Source organism: Mastigoproctus giganteus, chromosome 7 (genome assembly GCF_048544385.1).
Source record: "Mastigoproctus giganteus isolate SK-2022 chromosome 7, ASM4854438v1, whole genome shotgun sequence".
Classification (NCBI taxonomy): domain Eukaryota; kingdom Metazoa; phylum Arthropoda; class Arachnida; order Uropygi; family Thelyphonidae; genus Mastigoproctus; species Mastigoproctus giganteus.
This window is the reverse complement of record NC_143581.1, coordinates 207,804,729-207,820,114: the sequence shown is the minus strand read 5'-3', so window position 1 is coordinate 207,820,114 and position 15,386 is coordinate 207,804,729. Positions and strand designations below refer to the sequence as shown.

Sequence of the window (15,386 nt, the reverse complement as noted above, 5' to 3'; positions counted from 1 at the left end):
TCTGGTTAGCAATTTCCCCATTCTACCTTATAGCAAATGTGAAGGTGGTACGGGGAAAACTACCAATCTGTTTGAAGATGGCAAATCAAAAGAAAACATAATTACTACCCATTTAAAACCGCCTTACAGACCGATGTAAACCAAAGTTTGAAATAGGTTTCATTTATTCTTAGGACTTCTTGTTTGTTGTTATGGAGTTTTAGTCTCATCAACGATTTAAGCCATATTGCGCCGTATATAATATGTCTATAAATTGCGTATGTTGTTATCGATTTGCTCTTCGCTGGACAAAAAACTCGAATTTCTGGGAGAAAAAAACCATGCTTTCCTGAGACCGGCTAATTTAGCCACGTCGTGAAAAAAAGCTCATAAAAATTCTTCGCGTCATTGATGGGAATCAAATTGAAGTCCCTTCCACGCCAGAGTGGGGGAGGACGGTAATTATATCCACTTGCTAGCCACGAGGACCGTGATGTGATTTGTAAAACGAACTTACATTTCATATTATATTTTAAAATAATTCACTTTAGATCACCTTGTGTGCTCATTTATATACGGCAAATAAAGCAAGTTTAAGTTAATTTATTAACCAGTACTAATAAATACTATTTCCTTTGAGAGGTGGTTACTTTAAGTAGCTGTTGACATTTATATCTATTTAAAATTACGACCTTTCATCCTGTGAAGTTCCTTATCTAGTATTTCCTAGTATTGATTGATTCACTTTTTCTTGTATTAATTTACTTCCATAAATAATTTAATGTTAGGCAGAAAAATAAAATACACTAATAATACCAAATGCGTAAACTGGATTTTTTTTTTATTTATTGACATAAAAAAAAAAAAAAAAAAAAAAAACAAGAATGGATGGATGGCTGGTATATGTACGAGTATAATAATATAAAACATTGGATTTCCCTGAGTTAATTAAGTGTGCTTCAGACTAATATTTTTAAAAATATCACACTAATGATACAGTGGACTCTCTTAAATTCAAAGCTTGACTTAATAATAATTACAAAACTCTCTTGCACCAACTAGCGTTCTTCTTATAAAATTAAAATCTTTTCGTCTGCTTTTGACAGACGACAGATGTCTCAACGGTCGTTGATTACTTTGTGCTAGAAACTGCTAAACAACGTATGCCATATTTAATTTTGTGCAGATTAGAGAAATAACGTATTTATTAATTAATTTAATCAGATGTTTTAAACTAGCTTTAGTTCTAAGATTATTTTACAGATTCCTAAAGATGAGAGAAAACAGGTATGATGCAATTACATTAGACTATTGAAAATTCGATAATTAAAAAATTGTTTGCTTCCTATTTAATCAGAATTACAAGCTTAGTTTTTTCTGTGTGTTTTTTTTTTAAGTAGTAGCTGATAAATATTTTTAATTTTTAGAGATCTCTGGGATAGTCAACGTTTCTGCCAAATGTAAAACTTAACCAAAATATTCTAATTATGAATATATTTGTACTTATTAATTAAACATTGTGAGTACGGTTAGCATCATCAGCCACCTCGTTCACCGAGGGGGGGGGGACGTCTTTCTCTCACCCCGACTTTGTTACGGCAGGTCATGGTCTGACGTCCTTATTTTACGCCGCGTTCGTTACGGTAGTGTTTCGCTACTGTTAAATTTTGAGTGACTTCCGATTTACAAACAAAAAAAAAAAAAAAAAACAGAGAGAGAGAGAGAAGTTATTAGATCGTAACGATAAAAGTACAGGAAAAAAAAAAAAAAATGTAAACGCCAGCAACCAGGTTTGCCTTTACTGGCTATATAATGGAACTGAATATTATTATTATTATTATTATTATTATTATTATTGATGAAAGATAAATTGCAATTAAGGTTAACTTTCCCAACTATGATTTATAAAGTCAGAACAGTTAACTTCTAATTGAAATCACGTGAATAGCTAGAGCAGAAATAAGTGATATTTCAGCCTAATTTTTTTTTATTAAAAATGAAATACAAAAAATTTAAAAATATGTAAGAAACATAATACCTTTCAGTAGCTTACTATTATATTATTCATGTGCAGTTTTATTACTTCACAAAATTTATTTTAAAAAATGCAGTTTCAAAATAACTGCATATATGAATTTCGGACTAGCTATTTTCTTTATTGCTGTTTCGGAAAACCAAATAGTTTTCTTACTTGAAGACAAAAAGCATACCGAACAACAACAATTTATTTAATCTTATTCCACCTATAAACGGGATTGATAATAGCTTAGGACAAGGTGTGAGAAATAATGTTGGGGAAACGGGTAGCAGGAGTTCTTGCTTGGACCGCGAATAACACTGAAAAACCCAGTGTACCGTCTGAATAACTCAAATTTTAATTATTTTTAAAATAGTAATAAATAATTAATTATTAATTCATAATTTATTAAAATATGACAGACTTTTAAGCAGCATCCATTTTTTGTTATTGTTGTCGAGTTCGTGCAAAAGAGTTTCGAATCTAGTTTTTACATACTTCATAGAATGTCAAGAGCTATGAATTTATTGGCCCTTATGAACAGTATTAGCAGACTTCCGTCTTATTGTATTCTTCGTGGCCAGATGGACGATTTTCGCTTTCTCCATCAACGTGATGTTTGCAATTGATGGTCTCCTTATTAAGGGGGCCATCGCCGTTTCGTGTCTTCTTGTCCTCCTTCTGTGGGCATTCTGCAATCAAATGGTCAGCAGACTTGCAGCGATGACATCGTTTGGGTTGTGGTCCCATGGTGCATTTAGCGGCAATATGGTTGGCAAATTCCCCACAATTGTAGCACCTAAAAGAAATAAAGTAATGTTTAATTACGTGAAAAGAATTGGAGAAAAATCAAATTGGGCCATGAATACACATATTAATTCAAAATGGCGTAATATGGTCTAAGTCGCTGATGCGCCTAAAATCCTACACTAAAAACCTCTCTCCAACTCATTATACTGTACTCCAGTTGAGTCCATTTTTGGACTGCGATTTTTCGAAAACCGTTTTAGAATTCCCTTGAGAATATCCACTACCATTAACTTCACAATTTGAACCAGAATGTGGAGATCTTATTATAAATCTTTAATAATTAATGTATTATTAATATTATTTGGATAACTAATATTTTATTAAATTTAAAGCCGTATAAGTGTTGGTTGTTTCATTTTATCTACCGTGTAATTACCACAAGAAATAATTTTTAGTAAATAATTTCTTTAAATAATAAATTTTCTTTAAATTAAAAAAAATCTTAATTTTTTTTAATTGTTTTTAGAAATTTTGTTTTAAAAAGAAATTATTTTTCATAAAATTATTTCTTTAAAAAGCAATTAGGTTTAAATTTTTTTTTTCAGAAAGTTGTAAAATATAAATCAACATGAACACGATTTAAAATTTTTTCTGCTTTTGATAATTTAGGGACAACTTATTACTTGTTCACGACCTAGTACCAAATGTGAATTTACAGTACTTTGACCCAATTTCTGCAAAACTATTGAAAATCACTAAAAAAAAAAAAAAAAAAGAGGGAGAGAGAGAAAAAAATCCTTCAAAGATTATTCTCCTAAATTTCGCTTCCTCCCACGATACAGCTATAAAATCTGCAAAGACTTGAGTTTATTCTTTTCACTCTTAAGTGATGTTTGTTGAATGCAGACCCTTTAGCAATAATATGATACCAAGATTTCATCGATTGTTTTTTAATCCTTAATGGAGTTCACCAAGGGAAAGTTAGTGAACTCCATTCAGTCTATTTCGACTTACCTCAATTTTTTAAAACGCTTCTTAGACAGTGGTCGGCGGTGGGAGCCCTTGCAGTCTTGACCTTCTGGTCCGGACACAACTGTAGCTTCTAAGCCTTTACTAGAGATCTTGTATTCGAATTCGACTTCTTCCTCTTCTCCCAGACTCCGAAAACCAGGCATGCGAATAACTGACTGAAAATATTTTTGGCTAAAATAGTGATCCGCAACTTTTTTAATATAATATATATACTTTTTAATATAATATAATACCGTTACAAAATATTTAATTCTATCCCTTTTCATAAACAGGAGTATGTAATTTTTATAAAAATAAGAAATTATAGGCTACAAAATCATGGAATAAATTAAAATTATTATGTAACTAAAATTAATAGGAAGCGTCTTTTGGCAAAGTCAAACTTTATATATTTAAGTCATCTGTCTCCTCTTAAATGTTAATAAGAATAATTAAACTCAGAGATATGCTGGTAGATATTAACACTGAATAATAAAGTTTATCCATTCATATTTTAGGAAGAGCCGAAATATTTAAAAGGTGCCTACAAAATTTCTGTTTATGTCGGTACAGTAACGTTTCTCGCGCCATCTATTAGCAATTTTCTACACTATGAAAAAGTTACTGTACTTTCTTATAGAACAGAGGTACCCAAAGTATGGGGCGAGCCTTCCCCCTGTGGAACACACTTGATTTTTGGGGACACTCATTGTTTTCACGAAGAACTTTTTAAACGAAATGTAGAGACAAACTATCCCACTAATATCCAGGCACGAAACTTTTTTTATTTATTTCTTTATTCGTATTTTATTCCTTTGAGATTAAATGCATTGAAGTATTTATTAATTTATAAAAGTATTTATATTCATAGCTAGGTTTTATATCAAATCTATTTATTTGCTCTTGTTCTGGAACTTCGTGGGTGCACGAAATTTATGAAAAATTTTAAGGGGGACTCAAGGTATAAAAGTTTGGGTACTCTGCTATAGAACTATATCACATTCAGAAAATAATCGTGAACGATGCTGTCTGAAATAGTTGCTCCCTAATAATGTTTACTTACCTGATGGACAAAGATGTCTGGTCCTCCGTCATCAGGCGTAATAAATCCCCATCCTTTGGCCACATTAAACCATTTGCATCTCCCTCTACGCCGTATGGTTTGTCCATCTGTGCTACCTAAGCATAAAAAAGGTTTTATTTAATCTTAAAAGTTCCACAAAGCGGATTTTTTTTTTTTTTTTCAAATTTAATTTCAATGCTTTAAGTACGTGACAAGCAAACTGTTAGGTATACTGCCACTGCGTAGGGCATTGTCTCCATATAAGGGCAGAGCCTGTTACTATAGAATTCGTAGAAGATTGGGCCGAAGACGTGGTCTTCGGTCAGTGCCGTCACGAGTAAATGACTTACAGTGAGCATAAAAGCAGCGCCATTGGACAACTTGACAAAGATTGTCAGGACTTTCAATAAAGGTTCAGTACGATAGACTCTTACTACGGATAGCACTTATCAATTTGTATTTCATAAGGGGGAATTAATTAAATATTCGACGATTGTTCATAATTAAAAATAATATATTGCTTGGATTATCTTATGGATTTTTGTTCGCATCCACGATGGTCAGTGCCGTGGTTGGATAAACCATTAATAACATAGTTTATTCGGATTTCAGCAACGCATTTGACTCAGTCCCACACGAGCGGTTACTTTATACGCTGGAACAGGTTGGAATCACAGGGAAAATCCTTAGATGGGTAGCTGGATGGCTTCAGGGCAGGAGGCAGAGGGTTGTGATAAATGGTTATTCCTCAGATTTTTTTTTTTTTTTTTTTCTGTTTAAAATCCGGCACGACAACCAAGTCAGTAGAGTTTACAATAAATCGATAATACAAATATTTATCATATTTGGTAGTCACGGACTGGAACCCCGGTCCACTCAAGGAACGCGTGCTATGCACTCTCACTCCTGACCACTGGGCTACGTCTTGATGTAAGAAGTGGGGCTCCCCGAGGATCAGTATTAGGACCACTGTTGTTTTTGATATTCATAAATGACATTCATGAAAGGATAGAGAGCGTGATGTCTAAATTTGCAGATGATGTAAAGATTGGTAGAGTAGTTAATGATCGCCGTCAAGCAGAGCTTCTTCAGAATGACCTAGATAGACTTCAGGGACGGTCGGAAAAATGACAGATATGCTTTAATCCAGCAAAGTGCATGGTATTGTACCTGGGGAACAGCAACCCCAAAATAACTTATACACTTGGTGGATTTGAACTAAAGCCGGTAGTGGAGGAAAGGGACTTGGGTGTTACGATACGGTCAGACATGAAATTCTCTGAGCATTGTAAACAGGTTGCAAGAAAGGCCCATGGTGTCCTGTCGATGATTTATCGAACAATTGCTAGTAGAGATAAGGACGTCATAATCGCATTATATAAGGCCATTGTTAGACCACACTTGGAATACTATTTTCAGGTATGGAGACCGCACCTAAAGAAAGACATTTTTCTTCTTGAAAGGGTCGAGAGACGGGTAACTCGCCTGGTGAAATCGGCAAAAGGGCTTGCATATCAGGAAAGACTGAATATGTGGGTTGCAGAGCCGGGAAACTAGACACCTTAGAGGAGAGTTGATTGAGGTGTTTAAGGCTCTGAGAGGCATAAGCAAAATGAATGAGGATGAAATTTTCACGGTTATAAATGATTCTAGAACTAGGGACTATAATTTCAAGTTATGGGGGGAGATGTTTAGATTGGACTGCAGGAAGTTTTATTTTAGTGAACGAATTATAAATCACTGTAATAAGTTACCTACATGGGTGGTAGAGGCTGACAGTTTGGAGAAATTCAAAGGTCAGCTGGATTTTTTATGCGTTTTCAGAGAAAACGCATAAAAAATGTTTTCAGAGAAAACGCATAAAAAATAAAAATTAAAATAAAATATTTATTTTTTTATTATTTTTTGGCTTGTGCAGCAAAAGCCACGGCTTCCTTGCACCATGTGGTCATTGCTAATACTAATACTAATTATTTCATTTTTAATTAAGTTGACATGGTGAATAAATTCAAATAACGAACACATTTTTCGCAATTATGAAGTTTAGGAAATTTAAAGTTAATGTTAAATTAACCTATTAAGTATACATAGTTGCCATTTCTTATATGCACGGCTGTGTCTAATTTGTTGAAGAATGTTTCTGGAACGATGTTTTCAAAGTCTTGTTGTTTTAGGCTTTACAGTCAGCTACAAGTGAAGAGTGCCAGTATGTGTTAGCGATATTAAATATATGGATAGCAGTTGACTAAAAGCCGACAAACATCGGACGAAACTGTTTACCCTAAAATGTTACCTGCCATAACTACCCGGATGATATTGTATAATTTATGCAGATCGCTTAATCAGCCAAAACTACAATGGGGCTGCGTTCACCCAAATCCTCTCTCCAACTTTTAGCCTCGATTTTAAACTCTTATTCTTTATTTTTGAATTATATAATCTATTACAGTAGACTGTCGAAATAACAGCATCCCAAATAACGGCACCTTGAGATCGGAAGTATACGTACAGGGCAGATGTCTTGCAGTGCCGAGAAAAAAAAAAAAAAGAAAAGAAAATGGCAAGTCACGTGATTACTGTATTTGTTTACGTTCGCATTTTCAAAGTGAATTCTGTACTGATATCTTTAAACTAATAACCCCTCACTATGGCTCCTAAAGTTAATAAACCTCATACAGAGAAGAACAACATTAAAGCTTAGTGGAAAACTTGATATAATCCAAACTATTACGTTAGGGTCACCCAGAATGCTAATTCAACTACCATGTGTGTGTGTGTGTGTGTTCTCTGCTCGATTTGCCTGTTTTGCTGGACGAAAACTTCCTATTTCTGGGGGAAAAAACCTTGCTAACTACGTCTGAGACCCACTAATCAGTCACGGAGCTAAAAAAGCTATTTCTTATTTGGCCTCATTATTTTTGCATTAAATACATTAAAAATAAAACTTTCTAGATAACGGAAAAATCGAAATAACGGCACCTTGAATCCTCGAAGGTGCCGTTTTCTTAAAGTCCACTGTATTTTTTCTATTTTCGACTTGGCTCACCATGACTTAAGTTGCCCATGCGCCACAAAAATTCAAATCAAATCTTTATATTCATATTTATAAACTTATGACCTCGAAGGCGACTGGACACAAATGTGCACTTTGTAAAATTAATTTTAATAAACAGTAGAAAATGAAAGAATGCAAGTATGATCAAAAATCAAGATTCTGAAAGTATGGTCATAAGCGACTTAAATTAAGCAGTAATTTTGGATTTCACAATGTATGCGATCTTAAAAAAGTTAGTGCTCTTTTAAGCTGCAATTTGTAGGAAAATTTAATGATGTTCTTCTTTCATTTTGTACTGAAAGAGTTCATTTGTATTGACGATTTATTGTAAACTCTACTGACTTGGTTGTCGTGCCGGAGTATAAACAGAAAATTTATTTATTTATCTTTAGTGTCAATTCAATTTCTAATTCTGCAGCAGTCGCTTTAAATGGCGTCAGGGCCGCGTTAACGCTACGGCCAAACCGGCCATGGCCGGGGGCCTCTTTTCCAGTGTAAGTATTTTCTAAAATAGTGCTAAAAATTTCTAATAATAAAAAATAATAATAATAGTTTTTATATATATATTAAAGGGGGCTCAAATTTAAATAGGCCGGGAGCCTATTTCATCCTTAATCTGGCCATACAGGGCCGGTTTAAGGATGAAACAGTACTAACATTATTTGTTACCTCGATACTAGATTTTTTTTTTTTTTTTTTATGAAAACCCCAAACACGAAAGGTATCAAAACCTATAGTGCTTAGTACCGTGCATGGGTTGAAGGAGAAGTATGGGGGAGGGGGATGCCGGAAACTTTGCTCTAGAGACTAAACATTGGTTTTCCCCATTTCAAGCCTCCAATAAGCAAAGTGGTGGTTTAGGTAGTCTGGGACCATGGTGTACATATTTTTAAAGGCCTAAAAATAAGAATGCAGTGCGCCTACCAACAGTAATTGCATCGTTCTGGAGGTCACCGTCATATCATGAATCTGGAACGACTTGCTAACTTTACAACTGTAAATCCAGCTTTGGGTGTGTCGAGTGTTTGCTGATCTCATAAACTCTGTTTAGCTTTGGATAATGCATTCAATATCTTCACTGAGGGTGCTTATAACGATATTTTTACACCACTGGCCAAAAAAAAAAAAAAAAAAAGAGACACCTTTATTTAATATCGAGTAAGGCCACTTTTTGTCCGAATTAGAGTCCGCACACATCGTGACGTGGATTCCAAGTACCTGAAGGAGTCTAGCTCTAAATTTAACCGTTCTTCCATTACGATATTTGTCAGCAGTTGTATGTGGTCAGCACAGAACTGCGAAGAGGAACTGACTTTCCCAATGTATTCCAGACATTCTCAATAGGATTCATATTTGGAGAATCAGGAGGCCAGGGTGGATGTTTGAAATCTTGGGAATGTTCCAGAACCATTCAGACACAGTTTTTGCATGGTGGATAGTTGCGTTGTCGTCTTTAAAGGATCCATCGCAATGCGGTTAAAAATAAAGCATTGCAGGGTGATTGCAGTTGGTAGGATACAACAGAAAGATAATTATTGGAGGTTTTACAACCTTTTAACAGTATAAGCAAGCGGATCCAGTGAGTACCAACAGAATATACCCCATACCATGATACCACCTGCAGCAGCTTGAGTGGTGGAAACGAGACTTTCTGTACATTGTACTTTCTGTTGTGACGCACAATTGGCTTTAAATTCCTGCGGTCTCGTTTTTGGAGTACCGACTTTCTGCCGCATTTCTTCCTTTTAGAGTTGCATTCACCTTTCATCTTCTTCCATCCAAAGTACTTTTGCGATGCTGCTTTCGACACTCTAGTCACTTCCTTTTTCTTTTCTCATTTATGGCTCCTAAACTTGCTCCAACAATACACCTTTCTGAAAATGGGAAACATCGCCTGTCTTCCTCATAGCCGGGTCGACTAACCCCTATGGAAAGCGTACAGTATTTATTTTAACCAAGAAACTTATAATCATACCGCGTTATAACTGACATTTGCATACTGTACGTTTTAATTATCTATTGACCCCAATTGCAAAAGGTTTGTAATTTGTTGCCCAGTGAGTGTAGTTCTTGTGAAATTAATTCACATTATTCTGTAACAGTGGCAGCGAAACGTCAATTTTCTAATATTAATATGTAAGCATTAATATGTTAATATAGCTAATTTACACACATATCTGTTTATTCGTCTACAGAGGATAAGAAGAATGGAAGTAAGAAAAACAAGGTACCTATACTTACTTTTTATTCCGATTCTTTCCATTTTATACAGGTATCGGAGTCAGCTGAGAAAGTTTAATAAGTCAGCACGACATGCAAAATGCCATGTCCTGGTCGAAATTATCTCGTCTGTTTTACATTTGGCTTTAAATGGCTGCAACCAGTGGCGTAGCTACCATGTAGGCAGGCAAGGCAATTGCCTCCGGGCCCGGGTCCTTTAGGGGTTCGGCGTCTTTGGCTGTCTCCTGTTTTTGCAATTTTTATTAATTAAGTAGGGGCCCGAACTTGTTCTTTGCCTCCCGGCCCAAAAAAAGGGTAGCTACGCTAGTGGCTGCAACCTCACGATATCCGAAGGCTTTGGCTTTCTGAGATTCGATTATGCTACCCATTATTTTTTCAAACCATTTTACTTTATAATTTTTCAGAGATGCACTCTGAGGTATTTTATTGAATTGCACACTATGATAGCGCTCGCATTGTCCATTAGGACGACAGAATTGGGTGAAAATTTCGATAAAAGTTGTAGATCTACCCATCTGCTGAATTTTTCGAATTTCATATCGTTAAAAGTGCGTGAAACGTTGATAAAACTGGCCCATGCAAAGGAGGGCACTGGATGCAACGTACCCGGGCCCCCCAAAATGTTTCTTAAATAGCTATGCCATTGTTATAAGGAAAGGGGACCTGAAACGCAACCATGCAGCTGGGTCCCTAGATACATTGCATGGTTCTGATTAAATAAATTTTCTATTTATACTCCTGGACGACGACACAGTCAGAGGAGTTCACAAGGTAGAGAGAGAATACAAGAAACAGCACCGTATTCAGCAGTCACAGGCTTGAACCCGGGTCACTCAAGGCACGTGTACTTATACACCCGCGCCCACTCGGCAGGCGTCTCCGTAGCCAGGTGGGAAGGAGCAGCAGTGCGTAGCACACGCTTCTTGATTAGACCGGGGTTCGAGCCCGTCACCACCAAATACGGAGGATGCGGAAAGGTCAGGAATGACCACCGCATATTCACGGAGCAATATGGCCTTTGTTGCTAATGCTCCTAAAAACCAAAATAACATAACAGCCCACTCGGCTACGGCGGCCGAGTGTGTCGAGTCTTTTCCAATAGCCTTTCAATTCCGTGCTCATCGGACGATTGCTAGTAAGTTTTTTACGACTTAAGACTCTTTAAAGTACACAATGGATGATTCTGTTTCTGCTTTCTTAATTCTTCGAAAATATGTTTCTCTCCCAGCTTACTATTTCCTGCCTTTCAATCAAAATTAGCACAGTTTAGATTGTCACTTTTTTTTCATGAAAAACGCGTTTCAGAAGCTGTCATAAAATATCCACGTCTAAAATCCAAGTTCTGCTCTTCTTTCAAAATAGGGAGAAGTTTTCTGATGGTTGGCCTTATTTTCTTCACGACATTCGTGACTCGTCGATTTTCACAGTGTGGCAATTTCTACCATTGCCACACTGTCAAAATCGTCTACTACTATTTTTTGTTTGCTTTCTCGTTGCTTACATTTCGGCGTTAAAAACAATAGCCTGCTACGAAATTTCAGAATCTCATCAGCTTCTTACAACCCTGCACAACTAGTTGCCATATATTGCACTCCTCATCACCTTCTTACAGTACTCGTTGTTATAATAGGATTTTAGGAGCATCGGCAACTAAGACCATATTGCCATGTACACTGTCAGTAAACTGCGTGTGTTCTGTGGTCGATTTTCTGTTTGCTGGACGAAAAACCATTCTACCCTCGCTGAGACCGACTAAATCAGCTATGCTGTGCAAAAGGTCCATAAAAATTCCTCCCATCATCGACGGGATTCGAACTCGGATCTTTTCCACTCTGTCTGGGGGAGGACGGCGATTCTATCAACTGTGCTACCCACGTGGGCTTACAGCACTCGCCTTAATGTTGACATAGGCCCACCACATGCTGCACAACATTCATCAAGACATTTTAATCGTTTTCCAGATTCACCTTATCTTTTTTTTTTTTTTTTTGTAGTTGTTGGCGCATCGGCTTCTGTGGCCATAATGCACCTCCCAAGGTTTTTGCAGTACTTTGATCCAAGCCCGAGGCGGGATTCAAACCCGCGCCCTTTGGGTTGCCAGACAGGCACTTTACCCACCCGGCTAGCCCGTTTGGCTCACCTTATCGTTTCTTAATATATTTTGTTACGTTAAACACAATTTTAAGTGCCTGAAATTGATTACCCGAAACTTGATTTTCATATTTCGGCCTTTTCTATAGAAATTATACTGTAGCAGAGAAACTTTTAACCAAAAGTAAATAAACATTCTCACCCCACTTATTATATTTTCTTACATTTTAATTATATTTTTATTTTAATATAATATATTAAATATAATTTACTTTAAAACTATATATGAATTTAATTATTCGTTTAATTCTGCAATTAATTAATTATTTTATTTAATACATTGGTTTATTTATTAAATAATAATAATGATTAAGTCTTAATTAATTATTATTGATTTAATTTAAATTTTAATATAATTTTTATATTAAAAATTATATTTAATATTTTTATTTTTATATATTATATCTTTTCCAGTCATTCATTGAAATCAGCAGATAAATAATAATACATTTGTAGGAAGTCTCCAAAGCCATATGTGATTTATGTTACTGTGTTCACAATTAATAAAAAAATTTGTCTTTTCTTTCTACTTTTAGGCGATTACTTATTCTTGAGAATAACAGTTTTCTTAAATTTTACTTTCGTTATCAACTGTTGAATATTCCTTGTGTTAAATCGTTTTCATTTCGAGTAATGTTCGTTGTTCTCAAGAAAACTTTTTTTTTTTTTAACCAGTTGAAATAATTCGCTTTTACCCAGATGGTACAAAAACAAGAACCGTTATTCATGTATTATTATTAATAATGCAGACCGACTTCAATAATAATGATGCAACATATTACATTATTTATTAATTGCCAATAGTTGTAATTACAAGGTTTGATCAAAAAGTTCGGTGACCATCTTATTCTTGAACGCATAGCGGTAGCTAACAGATTTTAGGCGGTTTTTTAACTTTTGAGTATACACACACCAAGTTTTAACTTGTTACGCATCAGTCTACTTGAAAGCTGTTTTAATTGACTGCTTTTTTTAATTATTTTTATCGTTTGCGTATACAGTACTGAAAATGAGGAAATTTGAACAATGTGCCATCCGACAAATTTTGACCGACAGAAACATTTTCGTCGTGCCACACCTACCTTATTCTTCTGATTCGGCACCATGAGACTTTTGGCTATTCTCAGAATTAAAAAGGGACATGAAAAGTTAGTGGATTCGAGAAATACAATCAAATACGATGGACCACCTGACAGCATTCACAGAAGACTTTCAAAAATGTTTTTATCAGCAGTTGGCACGATGGAAGAAGTGGTTGCATAAGCCATCCCTTGAAAATTGATCCACCAAAAACAGCGTAACGAAAATAATAACAATATTACACAATATTTATTGATCTCATCGAATAATTCAAACAGTATTAAAGTCTGCCTCTTCTACTATACGAATAAAAGGGGCCTGATACTGTGTCCATTTTGCTTGCCCATTACATAAATTTTGCTTGATGAATTGATGTATCCAATTTTGCTTGATGTATTGATGTATCAAATCAAGTATGACAGACAATTTATGCTGAGACTGTGGACTGGTTTGTTTTCCAATAGGACTGTGGTAGAGTAAGACCAATGTCCAACTGGAGAGAAAAATTCCCCCTCTTCCCTTATTATAATAAAAGTAACAGCACTTTTAAAAACATTAAATGTTGTAATGCTATATGTCGGGCGCGCTCGGAAGGCTAGTGAAACGTGATGAGGAAAACCCTGGTTTCCTTGCACTCTCTGCAATGCGAGTCATGTAAGGACTCGACACGCGAATTTACTTTTGCCTGCTGTTTCTTCATAACAATAGGAATTGTAAACACGACTTAAATAAGCATTTCAACAACGAATCAAACACTTGAAATACTTGGTTTGGTGGCCATTTCGATGGGGTTTCGATTATCCGTTGTTTTCAAAGGCCATTAAACAGAGGTCCCTTACATCGAGATTTATTGCGTTTTGGATAGTTTAACACGCTAAAAGTCCATTCAATCTTTTTTCCGCTCAGTACAGTTCTTTGGTGGAGATAGAAACCGAATTACGCGATGAATATGCGATTTAATTCAGTCTTTTCAGTTTTAATCTTTTTTTTTTAACCTAGAGAAAATCTCTAACAATTAACTATCCACGAAGCCAGCAACCCTCCCATGCCCAACTGCAGCTTCGACTGTATTTTTTTTTTTTTTAATCACCTTCTAAGGACAATTCGTTGCATTGCGAATTATAATTAAAAACAGTGCTGGAATTTAAAAAATACTAAGCCTGAAGAGGCGTGAAGAAAACCAGAATTTTCTGGTTTTCTTTAACAGACACACCAATATCAGCTGAATAATCCAAAGTCTCTTTAAATCACTACAATTACAACAGCCAATCTTTCAAATAATCCCTAGGCCAGATCCATACTAAACTAAGAAACTTCTCCCTTCCTCTAGAAGGACGGCAATCACTTCATTTCGTGTGATCGACCTTGAAGGGGACAAAGTACTGACCAAAGAATAATGAAAGTTCTGGACAAGGCAATGAGCCGAGGCGAAAGGTCACTGGGCCGCTCCTTTTCCGGCGATAGAGGGTTAAGAACGGTGCTAGAACCCATTTAGTAAAATGACAGGTAGACAAAGGTGGTGACCTCTCCTTGGGCTTTCCTTGCCTCTGGTGATTGGTTACAGCAGCTCAAATACCCTTGTTTCCTAGCGCCACAAATATTCTTGTTCATCGTAGAGTCGGGGAGAACTGCCTATCTTCCAGCAACTGCGATCATCTGGTAGGGAATGTTAAACTGATATAGAAGACTAAACTGACAGGGTGGTATAATTGAACACGTATTGAGTAAGCGTCTTCTCTTTTGCGATAGCCACATTTTTAATAACGTCAAGAATATTTGTCAAATAATCAAAAACATTTTTTTTAAAAAAAGGTTGAGATTCCAGAAATATTTTCTGGAATTCAAGTACTTATCCATAATTTTCGTAATTATCCTTAAATTTTTCCAATTTTGTCCATTCTTTTTAAACTTATAGAAATAGATTTGAATCTAGAAGAAAAATAAAGACTTCTTACGGAAATAGAGCTCTTTCATAAATCTTCAATATTTGTGTCCTGATTTCGTCATCGTGTGGAGACGTTTTAAGTTTCAATCCCTAG

The 15,386-nt window shown here is 35.6% G+C and overlaps 1 protein-coding gene across 1 annotated transcript in view; it reads right to left on the bottom strand.

Annotated features, from left to right (window-relative positions):
• Positions 1-2,542: 2,542 nt before the first annotated feature.
• Positions 2,543-15,386, bottom strand: part of LOC150083625 (protein lin-28 homolog) — a 63,486-nt gene continuing 50,642 nt past the window's right edge. The window contains exons 2-4 of the mRNA XM_090378544.1: positions 4,821-4,936; positions 3,761-3,933; positions 2,543-2,795 (exon numbers count right to left, since the gene is read on the bottom strand). Of these exons, the coding sequence (XP_090234670.1) occupies positions 2,543-2,795; positions 3,761-3,933; positions 4,821-4,936 (542 nt within the window). The remainder of the gene's footprint in view (positions 2,796-3,760; positions 3,934-4,820; positions 4,937-15,386) is intronic.